The 22,741-nt window shown below is 41.7% G+C and overlaps 1 protein-coding gene across 1 annotated transcript; it reads right to left on the bottom strand.

Annotated features, from left to right (window-relative positions):
- Positions 1-3,075: 3,075 nt before the first annotated feature.
- Positions 3,076-6,621, bottom strand: LOC145397440 (uncharacterized). Its single transcript, XM_080270499.1, has 4 exons — positions 6,587-6,621; positions 6,419-6,461; positions 4,975-5,142; positions 3,076-3,627 (listed from the first exon to the last, which is right to left on the bottom strand). Exons 2-4 carry the CDS (start codon positions 6,423-6,425, stop codon positions 3,470-3,472), a joined length of 333 nt encoding a protein of 110 aa, XP_080126625.1. The 5' UTR covers positions 6,426-6,461; positions 6,587-6,621; the 3' UTR covers positions 3,076-3,469.
- Positions 6,622-22,741: the final 16,120 nt, after the last annotated feature.

Genomic DNA, 22,741 nt, shown 5'->3' with positions numbered 1-22,741 from the left:
TCTTAACATTTTTTCCGTTTTAACTGTAACCAAAAACGAAAATTACAATTCTGTGTTCCTAGGTAATCCGTTCGCAGGATGTGAACAAAGAAAATGATTACTTCCCTCGAGGTGCATAATCAGACAACGAATTAGCATAAAACTAAATAAATTATATTTATTCTAAGCGTTGCTGTTTTTCATGCTCGTCTCCGAAAAATAACAGTTGAACCACGATACTCAAGCAACTCAACCATTTAGCCTGAGGCAGGTTCTCATGAAAAATCGGGACACTGAACCATTCACGTTATTACGGTTACCTCCCCAATGTGTTACGCTCAGGCCTAAGTACTGTCTATCTATCTATCTATCTTGCCAGACGCCTTAATCCCGTATGGGGTGGCCACAAACAAATAGCCTCCACGTTGCCCTGTCCCCCGCTATTTCACTGCCCTGCTCCCAGCTCACACCTCCCCTCTCATATACCTCTCCACTCCATCCCTCCATCTCATCCTCGACCTTCCCCTCCCTCTCCCCCCCTCCACCTCTCATACACTCTCCTCGTCAGTCTCTCACCCTCCATCCTCTCCACATGGCCAAACCACCTCAGTGTGTTCCTTCTAACGTTTCCTATCACAACCACATCCACACCACAACACTCCTTTATATCCTAATTTGTCAGCCCGTCTCTCCATGTGACTCCACAGTACTCATTTTACATAGCCCACAAAAGGTGAATGGAAACTATTCGAGATGCACTAGATGCCCACATCGGGACTCGAACCCAGGCGCTCTTGGCATACTGCAAAAGAGAGCTTGTTCCTAGTCCTACCCATCGTCACTCTCTGCTCTCCCTCCATTATATTTAGCTAGTAGCTACACACTTAACTCAAGGGATTCTCGTAAACTTAGACTGCTTGCTAGTACCTGTACTTCCTAAGCGAATGCCACTGTGGCTTCCACTCTGAACGGGATACATCTGACAGCCTCCCCAAGCCTGACCACCCATTAATTACGCCTGCCATCATTACATGGTTCTCTTGATGGTCCTGGCGGGCCTTTGACTCGGTCTTCTTTGCAAGCTGTCCTGACCTGGGTAAATATGGTCTTCATACTTTGCCTTGGCGGCCTACTTTGAGGTTCTCTCCCTCTGCCAAACACAACAACTTTCTTAAAGGCATTATGTCCTGACCGTGAAACTCCTTGCCTTCTTTCAGACCTTGGTTTTTATGTGAAGGTCTACTAGTCTGTGATCATGTGTACAGACATAAGAGAGGACAGGGGTACCAAAACACTAGAGGTCCTAGGTCAATGAAAATGCCCGAAGAGAAAGCCAACACGTTACCCATATCAAGAAAATATTCAACAGTATTACATAATCTAGATGGATGACACTCAAATATTTATTGCTGTAACATGTATACACAAAAGGTGGTGGATCTTCCCTCATTTTGATCGGATTTGGAGATTTTTTTTTTTTTAACCAATTATATTAACCTATGGCTTGGTAGGTCTAGGCCATTCTTTTTTCTTCAGTATGTGGGCAAGCTTAATCCTATCTTTGTTTTTTTTCAGTGAGGGCAAGCTTAATCTTTTTTTTTTTAGTATCAGGGCAAGCTTAATCCTATCGTTTTTCACTGTGAGGGCAAGCTTAATCTTTTTTTTCCAGTATGAGGGCAAGCTTAATCCTATCTTTTTTTAGTATAAGGGCAAGCTTAATCATTAGTTTTTTCAGTATCAGGGCAAGCTTAATCCTTTTTTTCCAGTATGAGGGCAAGCGTAACTATATCTTCGTTTCACTAACCCGGCTGGCTACCCCAGTGACTCAGTAGACGAAAGAAAAAGCACAAGATACATTAGCTACCTTACATCGTCCAGCACGCCAGCCTTATCGCTACACTCAGTACCAATTTGATTATGTTTGTTAGGAGAGGCTGCGCTGTATGCCGTATGCAGCTGGGTATACGACTGGGTATAATTAATGTTGCAAAGAGTTTAGTCTACGAATCTGAATACCTCCCGAAGATGAGTGCAAAACGTCCCAAAGATGAGTGCAGAACAGTCCCAAAGAATACAAAACAAGTCTCAAAGATGAGTACAAAACAAGTCCCAAAAATGAGTGCAAAACAAGTCCCAAAGATGAGTGCAAAACAAGTCCCAAAGACGAGTGCAAAAGTCTTGATACGTCGACTGGGGTGGCGCTAACAACTGCACTGGGAGAGGAATTCCACTGATTAATGCACTGATCCTGAGAAGCCTGCTTCTAATAGTGGGCGGATCAATACTTCCGATACCAGCTCTTTATTTTGAAGAATCGATACTGATGGCTAGGTATTACTATGAATACTGCAGGAAAGAAAAACTGTTACCGAGTATTTTTCATCTAATCCACTGTTGCCCCATAACGAGCGTAGAAGCCTAGGGCTAGGCAAGTTGGTCCTGACATTTGAGATGAGCGACCAGCCAACTCATACCTGAGTGGCATTACGTGAACAATAAACCCCAACCACCCCTGGGATACAAACGCTATTTTAAAAGTTACTGCTAAGTGATCTCTGCAATTTTATCACTCCACTGAGGGGCTGTTTCACATTCACAGACTAGAGTGCCATATAGTGATAATAACTTGGAATATGTCCATTGTAAATGATAATTATTTTTCAGGGTCATTTCATAAACTGAAGTATCGGTTTCGGTAATCGATACCACCGATACTGGACAAGTAATCGGTATAGTATCGAAATGAATCACTGATATCGCCCATCACTACCAGCGTAGTCTTTTCTGTCTTGTTTCAGCAGCCTGGTCATTTGTACAGGAACTATCTCATGTACCAAGCAGCTATTATTTTCATGGTATTCTTCGTGACTAGCACCATAAATTTTTACCGGTCACACCCTTCTAATAATGTGTGTGTGACTAGCATCAAAGTCCACCGTTTCTTGCTATAGCTCAGCATTAAAGACGGAGACAGCCTTAATCTTAGGAACATTTTGTATTTCAACATAATGGAACTGTTAATATCCAAAATGTTCACAATCTGTTCAGTATGCCAGTATAACCAGAAACGATGAAAATGGATAAAAAAAACTGAAGTACAGGTGGTATTTTTATTTCCAGGTAAACGTAACACTAAAAAACATACGGGTTTAACTTTGTTCTGTAATAAGATGAAAAAAAAAATCTGACTTGGAAATACTGACTTTCTAGGCAATGAAGCTGAACATTAATCCTTAAATAAAATATGGCAGCCACAACGCCAACAGACTGGCCCTAGACATACCCATATTTATTTATGCCAATTATAACAGGAGAATCAGTTACATTTTGCATGTTCTTATTAAAACAGCCAATTTGTGAGTTACATTAAATAAAACCCAATCAGGTGGAAAATGAAGATTCTCCTTGGTTACATTTCAACCCAGTCACACACATACACAATTTATAAAAAAAAAATCAGGGCAGCACTAGATCGACCACCTCCGCCATCTCACTTCTTGGCGCCAATGGACTGCAGCGACGACCTGAGTCCACCACCAGAGCCAGACCTGTCCACGGAACTCATGGTGTTGGAGCCGAGGCTGCCCTTGTTCACGCCACCACTGCCAAATCCTGCACTGTCCATGGCGCTACGGGAGGTGTTGCCGTCTGCACAGAAATTGATGATATTTAGCTTCCTATTGCGTTTCGTCTCAAACTCGGATTCCTTTCAACCTGTCTCTTCGCCGCAATGCTGCTTCTTTTTCTATAACTACCTCAATGGTCACTGCTCTTCTAAACTGTCTGCTTGCATCTTCCTTCATCCTTGTAATAATTCAGCTCTGGAACTGTCTTCCTCTGTATTTTCCTACTCCCTATAACCTGGAGTCTTATAAGAGCAACGCGTTCAAGAATCTCCAAATAAAAATGATCTCGAATTTCATTTTTTTTTTTTTTTTTTCTCCTTGGAATGAAGAATTTTGTCAGCTTCTAGACTTTGCTTCCTTCATCCTTGCTTAAGTAACCCCCATCCAGAATATGACCTGCCAGTCTCCTGAATAAAAATTAGGTGTAGGGAAGACTAAAAATTGCAAGGGTATGACTGATTTAAGACAAATATTTTGAAGTATTTAAGAACTATTTTGAGAATTATTTAAGAAATACTTTCCTGAAGTAATTAAGAAGTATTTTGATGAAGTTTTTAAAAAGTATTTTGAAGGAGCATTTTAAAGTATTTTGAAAGGTTGTTATTACCCGGTGTCATATGCATGGAGTGACTTTATGCAGGAAGTTACCATTCCTTTCTCTATTTAGCCTAAATTAATCTAACCTAACCTTACCCTGGATCAAACCTGCACAAGTCACTCCGTGCATACGACACCGGATATTTGGGCACTAGCTACTTGTATAAATCACACTAATTCATGTAGTGCCAAGATGTACAAGCAGGAAAGGACAATGAGCAGGAAAGGACAAACAGGAATGGACAACGAGCAATACAGGAAAACCAGCAAGAAAGAACAACGAGCAGGAATGGACAAGTAGGAAGGACAACGAGCAGGAAACAATTAATTTCACTACTAAACCTGAATCAACGGACACTTACGGACTGTGGGAAAGTGAAGTTACGTACGATGATTAACAAAAATGAACTGGAGGAATAAGAAGTGGAAAAGTACAAGACTGGAATGAGAAGCGGAAAAATACAAAATCCAACTGGAAATGAAAGTGGGAAAATACAAAATCAAACTGTGGAATGAAAGTGGAAGAATACAATAATAAACTGTGGAATGAGGGGAAAATACAAAATAATTTTACTTGGCATGCAACGTGGAGAAGTACAAAATAACCACTGGAGTGAGAAGGGGAAAAAGTAAAAAATCTGACTGGAATGAACAGAGGCATAAAACCGCGGAATGAAAGTGGAAAAGTACAATAAAAGTGGAATGCGACGTGGAAAAGTATAAAATAAGACTGTGGAATGAGATTTAAAGTACAAACATTACTTCAACCTACCACCAAATTCCTGTCCTCGTGCCCCGGAACTTTGCAGCCCGGACACCAAGCCCTTGCCCCCCCCATGGGTGTCTGCATAGGACTGCATACCCGCCGCCACGCTGCCCTTGCCGACGCCGCCGCTCGTGTACCCCGCACCAGAGAGGTCGCTGTGAGAGGCTGGGCGACCTGGGGGAAGTTGATGAAACGTAATGATGGTGGTGGTGGTGGTGGTAGCACCAGCACTAACAGTAGTAGTAGCAGTAGTCCTGGTAGTATTAGTAATAATAGCAGCACCAGTGCTAACAATAATAGTACTAATAGTTGTAATAGTAGTAATTCGACTAATTTGTAGACCAAAGTTACCCTTTTTCTACAATCTATCATCCTCCTTTTGGTTGATATGGAGACACGTTTGCATAGCCAAGCAGCAAAGCCACCTAGTCATATCAATGCCACCACGTGAAGGCGTCCCTCTCCACCACCAAAGTGCAGAAAGTAGTAAACCTACCAAATGTAAGCAGTTCAAAGGGAAAAAGGCAACTTCCTGGTTATATATACAAACTTCCCACAACCTTCCCATCTCCCTCCCCCACAAAGGAAGGAACTTAGTAACAAAGAACTAGCTCCACACAGTAGTACATGTGACACTCAGGTAGAAAGGAGCAGGGAAATCAATGTACGATATGAAGCGCAGCAAGAAGTGATATTGGCAAACAGTGGGAGAGTCACCTAGGAAATCAGTACGTTGTGGGGGCCGACGGTGTAAGGAAATGACGGGGAAAGCTGAGAGACGGTGCTGAAGATATGAGCTATCAATAAAGAGGTGATGGATAGTCGTAGGGCAGTTACAGTATGAAGAGACCGTAAGTAAGGCTGGTATGGCTCAAGCGAAGACGGACAAGGGCAGTCTCCTATCGACGACTAGGGTGGCTTGATGTCTCAGGGAAGAACTGAGGATTCAACATTATGGAGGATGTTGAGAGCCTGCAGGTCATACTAGGACTGTCAACGTTTACGAAGAGACGGGTCAGAAAAGGAAAACAATCTAGCGCAGTAATGAGTGAAAAGGACCTAGAGAGAGTCCCAGAACGTGTCACTCAGCTTAACTACCTGTAATCCCGTAATAGCCAAGAACCCAGCAGAAGCGAAGAGACATTTGGCGAACAGAAACACGGTAGCCACTCCTGAATTTGGATTTAATAGAGAACGATGATGAATTTAAGGTCTGCTTGAGCCTTCAGTCCACAGTGCACGCATTTTCATACACGCCTAGGGGCACGAAAAAAAAACTCCCTTCAGTCCATGGGCCTAATTCTAATACTACCAGAGGCAAATAGAACAAAAAAATGAAGGGAATTAATGAAAACTATAATGGGAGGTTTTCTCTGTCTGGATTGTAAAAATTGACGTCCTCTTAGACTGCCCTACACCTAATTTTTGTAGTGATCAATAAAACACTTACCTGACATCGTTGTGGTTCGGGGAGACAGATGGAACTCGCGACCCTGAAAAGAAAGAAGTATACTATTAAATTATCGCCATATACGGGAAGGCTACATGTCGTTATTCAGGCAAATTACTGAAATACTGAGGATATGCAAGTTAACATTACCGCAATATTTGGTCTTACCTGCACACACCCCACCAACTCACCACAAGTGTAAGTTATCTGAGGAAAGCTTGCCCCAACCCGAGGTTATATACACCATGTTCCAATGCCACACACCACCAACTCCCATAATTTCCCACCATTTAAACTGCCTGTGATGAATTTAAACACCACATTGGTTTGCACATACGTAAATACTGTCTCATTACTCACAAGACATAACCCCGTCCTTTCGAGTTAGCCAGAGGAAATAGGAAATATAAAGAGGCGAATTTGTGGTAGTGACGGGTGGGTGTGTGCAGCATCTCAGCTTCCCACGGATCTGTCATGATCCGTTCCTGTTAAGGGTCGGTTAAAGTCCGGTGCACTGTTTATCTTTGCTGACATCATGACTGTCATGCCACCGCTGATTATTCCACACTTTGTTTTAGACTCTGACAGGGAAAAATATCACGCTAAGGCCTTATTTTTACTATCACTCTTGGTTCCCACACGATCAGTTCCCGTCAGGCCGTCGCTCGATACTGCTCTTGCCACGTCACCTCTAAGTCTGCCTTTCCCGTTTAAAATGCTGATACGGCGAAATATAATGTTAGTGTCCTTTATTTTTGTTATGTACACCTTTATTTATATTATTTACGGCGAAATATTCTGCCGCTGGGATTTCCTATACTGTAATCACGGACCCCATACGACCCACTGATAAGGCGGTGCAATGTCATCAACGCTGTGACATGTGTTGCTCAGGTGCTAATTCTCTTTCCTGTATCTTATAAACTCCTTTACATTTTGTAACATATTATATTATAGCTAATATTTGCTACAGGGCGTGGTCACACCCACGAATTTATAACCAATGCCTACTTCTTCCTTAGCCTTTATCATTCTTTTTATGTGCCTGCCCTCCTCTCTTCCTGTTTCTCCCATCTTTCCTGTCACTTCTTATTGCTTTTCTTTCCTTTACAGGTGGCTTTACATTGAGTGACAAGCCTAATGGTTTCCTGTAAGCCAAGAAACCATTTACAACGCTGGGTGGTAACCATATAATCAACCCATATTTGCTCCCTACGTGTCAACAAGTGGGTTGGTGGAGGGTTAGTGCCCCTCCCCGTAAAACAAATAACTCAAAGTCTAATGGCCACCCCTTATGGGATTATGGCGTCTGGAAATAGACAGATAGACTATATAACTACTCTGAAGGTGTCACGTGGCAAGACCCATCACCTTCTTTTGCTGTATAAAGGTATGTACTCAGCATACCTTTACTATCTATCTATATACCGAGGCTGCTTCCTCCAAATAAAGGGCGGTAGCCGAGACAGAACGACACACACCAAATTTACTCATCGAAAAACACACATTTATTCGTATCTTATTTATTGTTGTAAAGGTAAATATGAGACATTCTTTTACTATCAAAAATATTATCAAATCCAATTAAATCTGTCGTTGGTCTTTATTCATTTATTTTTTAAATTATTTTTTGTCGGTTAAACTCTGGTGTTTGGTAACATGACTCACTCCCCCGCATACCTGTACCACCTTACTACGCCCCCTCTTGTGTGATAATTCTCTCTCTCTCTCTCTCTCTCTCTCTGGTGATAAGGCGAAGTTTCAAGCTGCTCTTCTGTATCATTATTATTATTATTATTATTATGCACGTTCCATCTGTCCATTCGTCAGGCTCATAACAGCTGAATAAAATCGTCTGGCGTAATTTATCTATCTATCCATCTATGTATTTACTGTCATGGTTACTTGGATGAAGCCCAGTTATGTTGCACGAATGAGTCTCCTTGGTTACTAGTCAAAAATAAATCCTCCAATCTGGCTACACATGGCGTCACATGAGTTGAAAGGCAAAAATGAGTCTCTTTGGTTACTAGTCAAATCAACCCTCCAGTCTAGCTACACATGGCTGTAAAATGAGCTTAAAGGCAATGAGTCTCCTTGGTTACTAGTCAAATCAACCCTCCAATGTCAGGGTAGAACAAACGCGTATTGTTGAAAAGTATTGACGTGTGTGTGTGTGTGTGTGTGTGTGTGTGAGGGCTGGTTAGATACCCACATGTTCTGTACAGGGCCTCTCTCTCTCTCTCTCTCTCTCTCATCATCGAATTTAGTCAGTGAATTTCATTGTACGATGTAGTAGTAGTAGTAATGGTGGTGGTGGTACTATAGTAGTGGTGTTGGTGGTGGTGTTGTTGTTGGTGGTAGTAGTAGTAGTAGTAGTGGTGGCAGTAGTAGTAGTAGTAGTAGTAGTAGTGGTGGCAGTAGTAGTAGTAGTAGTGGTGGCAGTAGTAGTAGTAGTAGTAGTGGTGGCAGTAGTAGTAGTAGTGGTGGTGGCAGTAGTAGTAGTAGTAGTAGTGGTGGTGGTAGATGTCCCAGAAGCAATAGTAGTTTTTTTTTTAGTAGTGGCAGTAATAGTAGTAACTATTGCCTAATGATAATAATAATGATACTGTAATAATAAAAGGACAGTAGTAGTAGTAGTAGTAGTAGTAGTAGTAGTAGTAGTTGAAGTAGTAGTAGTAGTAGTATCAGTAGGAACAACGGTAATAATGTTAAGACGCTCAAACTAATGACTGTGATAAATACGGTGGTAATGATACTAATAATAATAAGCATGACTAGCGATGATGATGATGATGACAACAGCAGAAACATATTATAAAGTTGGTGCGCAGAACAGGACTGAATGATGATGCAACGAGAGAGAGGGGGGGGGCATGGTGCAAGAGGACACGTGAGGAAGGTGGGGTGGGGTGGGGTGGGGTGGGGAGTGAGGAGGGGTTTAATAATAATCTCTCTCTCTCTCTCTCAGTTGCACCATCACTCTGCCTTGTACGATTCCTGTCCAACTTTTTATCATTCTGTTTTGTTCACCACCATCATCATCATCATCATCATCATCATCATCATCATCACCACTGCTCATCCTTATCAACAATATCACCGCATTCACCTGTCATTAGTTTCATCATAATTAACATCATTTATTATTATTATTATTATTATTATTATTATTATTATAGTACCACTACCACCACTACCACCATGACCACCACCATCACCAGCACCATTTCTACTACTACTACTACCATCAGTACTATTACTACTACTATTACTACAACCACCACCACTATAACTACTACTATCACTACAACCACGACCACCACCATCACCAGCACCACTTACTACTACTACTATTACTATTGTACCACCATCACCACCACTATTACTACTACTACCGCTGTTACTACTACTATTACTACAACCACCAGCACTATCACTATTCCTTTACTACTCTAATATTATCCTACTACTTTACTATAATACTATCCTACTACTTTACTACTCCTAATACTATCCTACTACTTTACTATAATACTATCCTACTACTTTACTACTCTAATACTATCCTACTACTTTACTACTCCTAATACTATCCTACTACTTTACTACTCCTAATACTATCCTACTACTTTACTACTACTAATACTATCCTACTACTTTACTACTACTAATACTATCCTACTACTTTACTACTAATACTATCCTACTACTTTACTACTACTAATACTATCCTACTACTTTACTACTCCTAATACTATCCTACTACTTTACTACTACTAATACTATCCTACTACTTTACTACTCCTAATACTATCCTACTACTTTACTACTCCTAATACTATCCTACTACTTTACTAATACTATCCTACTACTTTACTACTAATACTATCCTACTACTTTACTACTCCTAATACTATCCTACTACTTTACTAATACTATCCTACTACTTTACTACTACTAATACTATCCTACTACTTTACTACTCCTAATACTATCCTACTACTTTACTAATACTATCCTACTACTTTACTACTACTAATACTATCCTACTACTTTACTACTCTAATACTATCCTACTACTTTACTACTACTAATACTATCCTACTACTTTACTACTACTATCCTACTACTTTACTAATACTATCCTACTACTTTACTACTACTATCCTACTACTTTACTACTACTATCCTACTACTTTACTAATACTATCCTACTACTTTACTACTACTAATACTATCCTACTACTTTACTACTACTATCCTACTACTTTACTACTACTATCCTACTACTTTACTAATACTATCCTACTACTTTACTACTACTATCCTACTACTTTACTACTACTAATACTATCCTACTACTTTACTAATACTATCCTACTACTTTACTACTACTAATACTATCCTACTACTTTACTACTCCTAATACTATCCTACTACTTTACTACTCTAATACTATCCTACTACTTTACTAATACTATCCTACCACTTTACTACTAATACTATCCTACTACTTTTATACTATCCTTTACAAATTACAAATGCCTCTGTATTTTATAACATAGAGAGTAACTTATTTTTTTTAAAGGTTATGTGGCTACACCCAGATGCATAATCCGCGGCCACACCCGCGAATGTTAAATCACCCACTGTATGTAACTGTATTGGCTGAAGAAGGTGTATGGCACGATCCACCACCTCCTTTTGTTGTATTAGCACTTTGTGAACAATAAATATTTAAATTCCACCACCACCACCACTACTACTGCTCCTACTGCTACTACTACTACTACCACCACCGCTACTATTACTACTAGCGAGTACTATTATTACTACCTTAGTATTGTCACCCTGCAATGAAATCCACGGACTGTAAATTTGATGATGATGATGATGATGATGATGATGATGATGATGAGAGAGAGAGAGAGAGAGAGAGAGAGAGTTACTAGCTCTGTACTGAACGTGTGGGTATGTACACAACACACACACACACACACACGTCAATACCACCTGACAATGAGAGAGAGAGAGAGAGAGAGAGAGAGACTGGCTCTGTACTGAACGTGTGCGTATGTATGCAACACACACACACGTCAATACCACCTGACAAAGAGAGAGAGAGAGGTGAGTCAGTTGCAGTCTCAAGGTCAACACACATCTCACGTAGGCAAGGCGTGATCAAGTATATTTCACGTATTCTGTTTCACGTTTGTTTTAGCCCTCCTTTTCGTCTGTTTCGCGTTCCCGTTTCTTGTTTCACCTAAATATTTGTTTCGTGTTTGGCGTCTGTGCTGTGGTTGTTGAGTGATTGGTGGTGGTAGTTGTTGTTGTTGTTGCCAAAGTAGTAGTAGCTGTAGCAGGAATAGTAGTAGAAGTGGTGGTGGTGGTGATAGTAGTAGTAGTAGTGATGGTGGTGGTGATAGCAGCAGTACCGTAGTAGTAGTAGTAGTGGTAGTAGTATTAGTAGTAGTAGTAGTAGTAAGAGGAGGAGGAGGAGGAGGAGGTGGAGGAGGAGGAGGAGAAGTGGTAGTAGTAGTTGCAGTAGTAGTAGTAGTAGTAGTAATAGTAGCAACCTCAGCCTCATCGGAAACGTGAACCCAGTGGACTGCAGTCGTTGGCCTTATCCTGCAATCCTTCAACCTCCTTTCGTGAGACAGGGGGAGCTAAAGGTCCACAGAAGGGGGGTAAGCTGGACGCTGCAGTGTGTACAAAAAGCTGGCTCGATCACGTGACCAGCATTATCTTACTGGCACTTTGTCAACATATATACCGGTATGTATATATATTTTTTTATAACAACAGAGGAAGGAAAAACAAATGAATAAAAAATAAAAAAAAAATAAAAAAATGATATGGAGAGGTTTAAAGAGAAAATGGATCATATGGAGATGTTTAAAGAGAAAATGGGAAAACTTGAGTGAGAGAGAAAACGGGGCAGGACAGAAGTGTGAGAGGGCATACCTGTGACCCCCCCACTAGACACTGACCCCGCCAACTCCTACCAGGTCACTCCAGGTCAGCACTCAGCATCCAGCACGTGATTGACCTTCGTCGCACTGATAGAGGATGATAGGTTGACCTCTTCTTTCTGTGGACACTGGTTTGTGTAAAGTGGTAGTGGGGCAGCCAAATTATATCAGTGCCACCACGTGAAGGCGGAGAAAACTATGTACAAGGATATATACTACTCTACGCTAAGAAAATTTATGTAAATGAGAGAGAGAGAGAGAGAGAGAGAGAGAGAGAGATTTCGATGGCTTAAGAGCTTATTTTCGAACGGTATTCCACAGGGAGATTAGCTATTTGAGGGAATGTCAGGTTAGTGGGGATCCCCAGGTCATAGGTCAGGCGCAGGAAGCACGTGGGGACGTCCGTCAGGTATCTGTGAGGGGGGAGGTGGTAGATAGGAATGTAGTCCAGGTGACGGAAATTAACTCAGCTCCAGTACCAAACAGACGTTCGACCAGTGAGAAGTATAACGAGTTAATAAATATAATACACGGAGGCCAAGATAGATATATTCCTTCAAAACCATTTAGAACTAACAATTCAGAACCAAGATGGTTAAACAACAGATTAAAATCTCTCATAGGCCAAAGGAAAGGAATATATAGAAAAATAAAACGTGGAGAGGAACACTTACGTAACCGGTACACAATTTTAAATAGAGAAGTAAAGAGGGAGATAAGAAAAGCAAAGAGAAGTTATGAAATTAAGGTTGCAAGTGAATCAAAAGTAAACCCCAAGGGTTTTTATCAAATGTACCGAACGAAAAATAAAGATAGGATAGGACCACTCAGAACAGAATGAGGTGACATTACCAGTGAAGATAAAGAAATGTGCTCCATCCTAAATAATTATTTCATATCAGTATTCACCAAGGAAAATCTAAGCCTGGTCCCTCAAGCAGCAAATATTTACCATGAGAATACGGAAAATATTCTTAGTAAAATAACCATTAGTAAGGAGGACGTGTATTGAAAGAAATTAACAAGTTAAAACCTCAAAAATCGCCAGGTCCGGACGATATATATGCAAAAATTATAAAAGAAACCAAAGAAGAATTATGTCAGCCACTTTTAACGTTATTTAATGACTCTTTAAGTTCAGGAGAAGTTCCAGAGGCGTGGAAAACCGCAAACGTAGTGCCCATCTTTAAAAAGGGTGATAAATCAGCTGCGTCGAATTATCGTCCGATAAGTCTAACGTCAATAGTAGGAAAAATGTTAGAGTCAATTTTGGCAAATAAGATTAGAGAACACTTAGAAAGATTTAATCTTATAAACGAAAGTCAGCACGGATTCAGGCAAGGACGATCCTGCCTCACAAATTTGTTGTCATTCTACTCGGAGGTCTATGAGGCAGTAGATAGCGATAAAGCTTACGATGTTATTTATCTGGACTTTAGTAAAGCTTTTGATAGGGTCCCACACGAAAGGTTAGTTAGAAAGGTTCGAGCACACGGTATAGACGGCGATATCTTAAAATGGATAGAATCCTGGCTGAAAGGACGAAAGCAGAGAGTATTAATAAATGGAACTAAGTCGGACTGGGGATTAGTAACTAGCGGTGTACCACAGGGTTCAGTACTCGGTCCCTTATTATTTATCATATATATAAATGATCTAGACTTAGGAGTCAATAGCAGAATCAGCAAATTTGCCGACGATACAAAAATAGGGCGTATCATTAACTCGACTGACGATTGCCATTACTTACAAAAAGACCTCGATACATTGTCCAAATGGTCTAAAACTTGGCAAATGGAATTTAACGTTGAAAAATGTAAAGTACTTAACGTAGGCAAGACCATTGGAGATACTAAATACAGCTTAGATAACAAAGAAATTAGCAAATCGGAATGCGAGAGAGATCTAGGAGTTATGATTAGTAACGACCTTAAACCTAGGCAACAGTGCATTAATGCGAGAAATAAAGCAAATAGGGTCCTAGGATTTATTTCGAGAAGCGTGAGCAATAGATCATCTAAAGTAATACTGAAACTTTATCTAGCATTAGTAAGGCCACATTTAGACTACGCAGTACAATTTTGGTGTCCTTACTATAGAATGGATATTAATTCGTTAGAAAATGTACAGAGAAGAATGACTAAAATGATACATGACGTCCGGAACCTGTCATATGAAGACAGACTGAAAAGACTAAGTCTGCATTCGCTAGAGAGGCGTAGAGTAAGGGGAGACTTAATTGAGGTTTTAAGTAGATGAATGGTATAAATAAGGGGGATATTAGCAAGGTACTTAAAGTGAGCATACAGGATAGAACTAGAAATAATGGTTTCAAACTTAGAAAATTCCGTTTCAGAAAGGAAATCGGTAGAAATTGGTTTGGTAATAGAGTAGTAGACGAATGGAATAAGCTACCTAGTAAAGTAGTTGCTGCCTCTTCCATTGAGAGTTTCAAGCATAGGCTAGATAAGCATATGACAAATAAGGGGTGGATATAGAATAAAGAAAATATTATAACCAATACTAATTCAAAAATAAATTTTCTTTTCAGGTTACACTATGATAGTCTCTATTCTCCTTTCACACTTTCCTGTAAAATGTCCACGCCAGTTTTTCTATACGGCGTGGTGTTCTTTCTGACTTTTTCCTGCCGGCTTCGGCTGGAGGGTTTGGAGGGCGGGGGAGAGCCTTCTTCTTTGCTATCCTTATCTCATTCTAGTAGTTCAGTTACTCTTCTAGGAGCTGCCTAGCATGGGCCAACCGGCCTACTGCAGTTATCCTCTCTTCTTATGTTCTTATGTTCTTATAACACCCCATCCCAGACCACGACACACGACTCCGTTTTCTATCCTAATCGAATTTTTAGGCCAAGATGCACTTGGAAAATAGATTATGTTTTTATTGTTGCTGCTGTTGGGCAAAGGACGAAAATCTCCGCCATGATAAAATAAACAGAGTAGTGGTGTTATGTGGAAGTGTTTGTGTAGTGGACGTTGTTGCGGTTATTGTGGTACTGACAAAACTGAAGGTAGTAGTGGTGGTGTGGTGTAGTAAGAGGCTTATAATATGTCCAGGTGTGTTGGTGTCGCCTCCACACAAAGAAACATTGCCACACAACATGGCGCCTTTTTTACCTCTGTGCTATGAAGCCACACACCCGCCCTGATGACACCCATGGGGTTTCACTCCATGCTACGCTAATAGTCTTTACCTTCCCCATCACACACTCAAAGAATAAAAACAAACAAGTAAATAAATAAATAAATAGGAAAAAGTACTGCATTTAGATGTTGTTTGTTTAAATCTAGCCTCTTATTCTAACAGACAATATATATATACAAACATACACACACACACACACACACACACACACACACACACACACATATACTGTGTGTATATATATATATATATATATATAAGGAGTGAGAATCCCATTCCAGCAGTCCTAGGTCACAAGTGAAAAGAAGCAATCTAGATAAATGTAAGTATAGGATCACTCAAAACACCTTCCCCTCCACACCACCTTTCCATATCTATCACATCTTCAACAATAGTGGTGGGTCTGGCAAGCTGAAATACCACTCTGGGTGATGAGTGGAGGTGGGATATATAAAACAAGGTATAAACCCTCCACATTGAATACAAAGACACCTTGGTGACGCTACCCTTCCTTCCCTGTACAATGAAAAAAAAAAAAAAAAAAATATCAGAAAGGATGATGATGACGACGACGATGAGGATGAGGAGGAGGAGGAAGAAGAGAGGAAGAGTAGCTGTAGTAGTAGTAGTAGTAGTAGCAGTACAATACACCATCCTCCTTTCGGGGGATAGGGATGGGACTGAGAGACCTTTGTATAACCAGGCAGCTCCACCGCCCAGTTACATCGGTGCCACCACGTGAAGGCGTTCCTCTCCACTACCATGGGATGTGTGATTACGTCTTAGAGAGAGAGAGAGAGAGAGAGTTGATGAGATGTAAAGCAGTCACCTGGGAAATGAGAGAGAGAGAGAGAGAGAGAGAGAGAGGGGCATATGTAGAACTGTGCGTGTGTGTGTGTGTGTGTGTGTGTGTGTGTGTGTGTGTGTGTGTGTGTGTGTGTGTGTGTGTGTGTGTGTGTGTGAGGGACCTGAGTGACGCATTAACATAATCTGATTCTCCCATTCACGCCCCCCACTACCCACCCACCCACACCCACACCACCCACTCTCACTCTCCCTCGCATTATTTTATCTACCTTATCTATCTCTCTCATCCACCCAGCCCCACATCCATCCATCTATCTGATCCACCCATCCACCTCTATTCACTAACTCACTCATCTTTCCATCCACTCACATCCACATCCTTATTCACATCCACACCCACACTCACTCCCAAACTCTCTCATTTTCTCTCTTTGCTCTCGTCAGTTCATTCTCTCACTCATCTATCGAACCCCACACTCATGTATTTACCCATCCTCACACACACACACACACACACACACACACACACACACACACATACACACACACACACACACACACATTCTTATCTCTCTCATCTGCTTATTCTCTAACTCAATGTATACCTCTCTCTCTCTCAACCATCCTCATCCATCACCTCTCATCCGCCAAGCATACGAGAAACAAAACACACACACAAACACACACACATTCATATCTCTCGTTCTCTCTCATCTGCTTATTCTCCTCTAACTCAGCCTCTCTCTCTCTCTCTCTCTCTCTCCTCCATTCCCTTTCATCCGCCAAGCATAAGAGAATCAAACACACACACACACACACACACACACACACACACAAACAACCACGCCACTCCTAGCTTAACACATCCACTAACATATTTAACACAATTATCTCTAACACATGGCTTTATTAATCTCCCTTCTATACGACTTTCACCTCAACCTGGCCTAAAAATTGCCATATCTCCTTCTATACTACCGTCACTTCATGCTGGCCTAAAATTGCCATCTTTTCTTCTATACTACATTCACTGAAACTTGGCCTAAAATTGCCATCTTTCCTTCTATACTACACTCACTGAAACTTGGCCTAAAATTGCCATCTCTCCTATTTCAATGTTTAGATGTTGAGAGAGAGAGAGAGAGAGAGAGAGAGAGAGAGAGAGAGAGAGAGAGAGTTTTGTCACTTTAACTGGCACAGGTTTTCGTCCTCCACTGCACTTCTTCGTGACTAGTATAATTCTATGGTCGATCTATTGCTAAAACTCAACACTGAAGATGGAGAGAAGTTAATTTTTGGCCAAGTTAGATTAAAACGACTATAGTCACGAAGAAGTGCTATGGATGGGATGTAGAGCCGTAGCATTGTCTTTCTCTGCCACTGAGCTACGTGAAATAAGCTGCAAAAGGACGAAAATCTGGGCCAAGTTAAAGTGACTGAACTGTACAACACTTTGGTCCCTTTGTTAGCTCGTTGCTATACCATCCACTCACTTGATATGGTGATGTCTTCAGGTGATTTATGGAGTGACAAGTCAGATGTGTGTGTGTGTGTGTGTGTGTGTGTGTGTGTGTGTGTGTGTGTGTGTGTGTGTGTGTGAGAGAGAGAGAGAGAGAGAGAGAGAGAGAGAGAGAGAGAGAGAGAGAGAGAGAGAGAGAGAGAGAGAGAGAGAGAAGTAGAAGAACGGAGAGGATGGGAAGGAAGAAGATGGATGGATGGAAGGGAGGGAGGAAGGGGGAAGGGAGGAAAGAGGAAGGAGGGACGGAGGGAAGGAGGAAAGAGGAAGGAGGGAAGGAAGAGGAAGGAGGGAAGAGGAAGTAAGGAGAGGCCACTGATGCAAAGGTCCAATAGTACAGGTAAATCCAGGTAAAGGTGCAATTCCTTTATATCAAACCTTCCCAATGCCACTACTGTTGCTTGAGGAGGTAGATAGACAGATAGATAGATAGATACACAGATAGATAGGTGGGTAGGTAGATAGACATACACATGGAGAGATAGCCAGACAGATAGATAGATGGATAGAGGTATGTTGATACTATGACAGGCATATAGATAGGTACGAAAACAGATGGATAGATAGATAGGTAGATAGACAGATTGAGAGAGAGAGAGAGAGAGAGAGAGAGTCAAATAGCCCAGACCATAATCCAGGTAAAACTCTCTCTCTCTCTCTCTCTCTCTCTCTCTCTCTCCTTCGAGCCTTCTACGAGGAAAAGCAAACGTTTGAAGACACCTAGAAGGACTGGCAGGAAAACGTTCGCTGAAAACGTTTGCTATTTTCAGCGTCTCTATAGTCCTTTCACCTTAACCTAGCGCAATTTCATAGGCGACTTATTTTGGTTATTTCTTTGTTTATGTATTGTAGTTAATTTGGGATTGTTACTGAATTTGCTTCGTCTGTATCATCTGTTTTTGTAGTAGTAGTAGTAGTAGTAGTAGTGATGGTGGTGGTGGTGGTGGTAGTAGTAGTAGTAGTAGTAGTTGGTGGTGGTGGTGGTAGTAGTAGTAGTAGTAGTTGTGGTGGTGGTGGTAGTAGTGGTGGTGGTGGTGGTGGTGGTGGTAGTAGTAGTAGTAGTAGTAGTTGTGGTAGTAGTGGTGGTGGTAATAGTAGTAGTAGTAGTAGTAGTAGCTGTTGTTGTTGTAGTAGTAGTAGTAATAGTAGTAGTTGTGGTAGTAGTAGTTGTAGTTAGAAAGATATAGATAAACAGATAGATAGATAGAACAGATATGGTAGATAGATGAGTCAAATAACCCCTACCAAGAGGGAGAGATGGCAATTTTAGACCAAGTTTGAGTGAAAAGAGTACAGTACCAGAGAGAGAGAGAGAGAGAGAGAGAGAGAGAGAGAGAGAGAGAGAGAGAGAGAGAGAGAGAGAGAGATTCTACAGTACAGTCACGTTGGAAGGGGGGGAGGGGGAGAGACTAATATATCTTGAGGAGGAGGAGGAGGAAGGAGGAAGGAAGAAAGGGGTAAGGGGAGAGAGAGAGAGAGAGAGAGAGAAATGGAGGAGGGAAAAGAGAAGGAAGGGGGGAGGAAAGAAAGAGAGGTGGAGAAGGAGAGATGGAAGAGGAAAGTGGGAAGGAAGGAGGAAGGGAAAAGGATTGTAGAGGGAGAGGGAAGGAGAGAAAAAAACACACACACACACACACACACACACACACACACACACACACACACACACACCTCTCACACATACCCCCCCTCTCTCTCTCTCTCTCTCTCACACACACACACACACACACACACACACACACACACACAATCAACAACTCACAAATTCCTCGCCACACGCAAACCACACCGTGTAGCGAAAGTTTGTCCACAAATCCATTTTAAAGCTTAACTTTAGAATTCCTGTGTGTGTGTGTGTGTGTGTGTGTGTGTGTGTGTGTGTGTGTGTGTGTGTGTGTTTCTTTCTCTCTCTAAGGCTAGAGTGACCAGTCCCTAATCCCTGAGTCGTATTAATTTATCAGTAAACCCCAACCATCCCTTAGACTTAATCCCTTCTGGCCCACATCCCACTGGACCGCCTTAATTCCATGCTAGTCACGAAGAAGAGCCATGGAACTAGTCAGGCATCAATACTCCTTCCACTATAACTTGGCCTAAAATTGCCATCTCTCCACCTTCAATGATGAGCAGATTAACACTAGAATATGATGCTAGTCACGAAGAAGTGCCAAGAATGATGACCTCTAGCCCTATTTCCTGCCACTAAGCCACGTGACACAAGCTGCAAAAGGACGAAAAAAATTGGATCAAGGTGAAAAGAATATAGGTAAGGCACGAAATGGAGAGAGAGAGAGAGAGAGAGAGAGAGAGAGAGAGAGAGAGAGAGAGAGGTGAAGGAGGAAAAAGAGAAGGAAGGATATAGTTAAGGATGGGGATTGAGAGACTGACGAGGAAAGTGTATGTGAGTGAGGTGGAGGGGAGGGAGAAGGAAGGGGTGTCCGAGAATGAGATGGAGGGATGGAGTGGAGAAGTATATGAGAGAGGGCGGTGTGAGCTGGGAGCAGGGCAGTGAAATGGCGGGGGACAGGGAGACATGGAGGCAATTTGTTTGTTGCCACCCCCTACGGGATTAAGGCGTCTGGCAATAGACAGATAGACGAAATGGAACGAATAGTTGTGAATCACCGTAACAAGCTATCGTGCAGGTGCTTACGGTGAAAGGATGAAGTTACGACACGATACTGGCCGTACATTTATGCATCACCGTAAATAGCTATCGTGCAAGTGTTACGGTGAAAAAGATGAAGTTACGACACCATACTGAACGAGAATTTATGCATCACCGTACCCAGCTATCGTGCAGGTGTTTAAGGTGTTTCGTCTCTTAATGACTGTGCTCTACGTGTGCTCTGGCAAGTGGTACAGTGAAGTTTTAAGTGGGAAAGAAATGAAGTGACACGCGAACACACTACTCTCGTTTAAGTTAGACGGATTTGTGCTGTGTTTGGCTATATTAGGACTGAAGAAGCTGGGTCAGGATGGGCTGGGGACTGAATTAGGTTAGGCTGATTTGGTTTGGGTAGGATTAGGTTGGATTGGGGTGATTAGGTAAGGTTGGATTGGACTGGGGTGCACTGGGGATGGATTGGGCTGGGTTGGGTTAGGTTAGGTGGTGCTATGTGAGGTTGAGCAGGGATTGGCTAGGTTGATTTGCTTGGTTGTGTCAGGTTGGGTTGGGTCAGAGAGAGAGAGAGAGAGAGAGAGAGAGAGAGAGAGAGAGAGAGTTTGTTTACATCCCTTAATTAGAGAAGACGTCGGTGTTGACAGTTCGCCTCTTTGCTTTCGACAGGTCATGATTTTTCGGCTCTTTGACTCCGCCCCCCCCCCTCCCTCCTTCTCTCAACTCGCACCCTCACCTCTCTCTCTTTTGACACACACCCTCACCTCTCTCTTTCTTTTAACTCACACCCTCACCTCTCTCTTTCTTTTAACTCACACCCTCACCTCTCTATATTAACTCACACCCTCACCTCTCTCTCTCTCATTAGTACTCCACCCCATTACCCTACCCCCAAAACCCCAGTGTCACCTTCGCATGTGTCAGTGTCCTTCCTGCCGTCGCAGGGAGAGCACACGCGTTTTGACCTCTCCCTCCCTTCACTCACGGGCCAAACACATCACATCTAAAATCCTTTACAGGTGTTAATTAAAGACCTATCGAGTACACGTGGGCCTTTAACACCTGGATAAGACGCTGCGTTCATTCTCGCTGCTTCCACACGAATCTTTTTTGAACTTACGAAAGGTTTTAGTGAAGAGTTTACGAAATATTTACAACTGCCTCTCCCTGAGCTTGAAGTCGCTCCGTATGCTAGTAAAATCACCCGTTCAAAGCAGGAATAAATAAATAAAAAAAAACGAAACAAAATGAAAACATAATTGAATACAGTTGTTCATATTACCAAGAGTATTGATTTTGTTCGTTACACTTTGAACACAAATTCTGAACATTTAAATCTGAGAACTTTTGAAATTTGAACGAAAACTGAAAAGGTAACTGAATCAAGATGTTCATATTACCACAATTGGTGATCGTGTTCATCTGATTTTGAACACTGACTCTGAACACTTAAATCTGAGAACTTTTACAATTTTCTCTTCTTTGTATCGACTTGTGTTTTTGATGTTAACGTATTACAGAAATTGATTTAGATGAAGGGGGGTTTGTGAGAAGAAAAGGTGGTGTGTGTGTGTGTGTGTGTGTGTGTGTGTGTGTGTGTGTGTGTGTGTGTGTGTGTGTGTGTGCTATAAGTTTGTGTCAAAAGTTTGTTCGTGTGTGTGTGTATCAAGTTTGTGTGTATCAAAAGTTTGTGTGTGTGTGTATGGGTGTAGCATGTGTGTGTGTGTGTGTGTGTGTGTGTGTGTGTGTGATAAGTCTGCGTTTTAACTTTCTACCGTTTAACAGAGATAAAAATGCACATCCAATCATTCCTCTGCTCTCTACTGCCACTAGTTCTGCTGCCCTGCTGTCTCCCTCTGCTGTCTGCTCAAGGTAAGTGTCTGCCCGGATTAGGAATGCCTTTGGGTATTCCTTAACACCTTTTACTTAGTGATTTATTCTGTACATTACCTCATTATAATCTTGTAGAAAATTATATCGAGATTAAAGTAACAAACAGCATCAAGGACACTGTTAAGGTGCTCGATACAAAATAAATCGGTAAAGATCAGGAGCTAAGGTACACTTCAAGAATAAATCGCCTGTCATCCTGTCCTCTGTCATCAATCTGCCCTTTCTCCAACTCACACCACCCTCTTATATACCTCTCCACCCTTTCCCTCCATCTCATCCTCGGTCTCCCCCTCCCCTTCGCCCTCTCCACCTCACTCACACTCTCCTAGTCAGTCTCTCATTCTCCATGC

Source organism: Coenobita brevimanus, chromosome 41, assembly GCF_032717465.1.
Source record: "Coenobita brevimanus isolate Jiangsu-jjx chromosome 41, ASM3271746v2, whole genome shotgun sequence".
Taxonomy (NCBI): Eukaryota; Metazoa; Arthropoda; class Malacostraca; order Decapoda; family Coenobitidae; genus Coenobita; species Coenobita brevimanus.
Note: the sequence above shows the minus strand (reverse complement) of the source record. Positions and strands in the feature narration are given on the sequence as shown.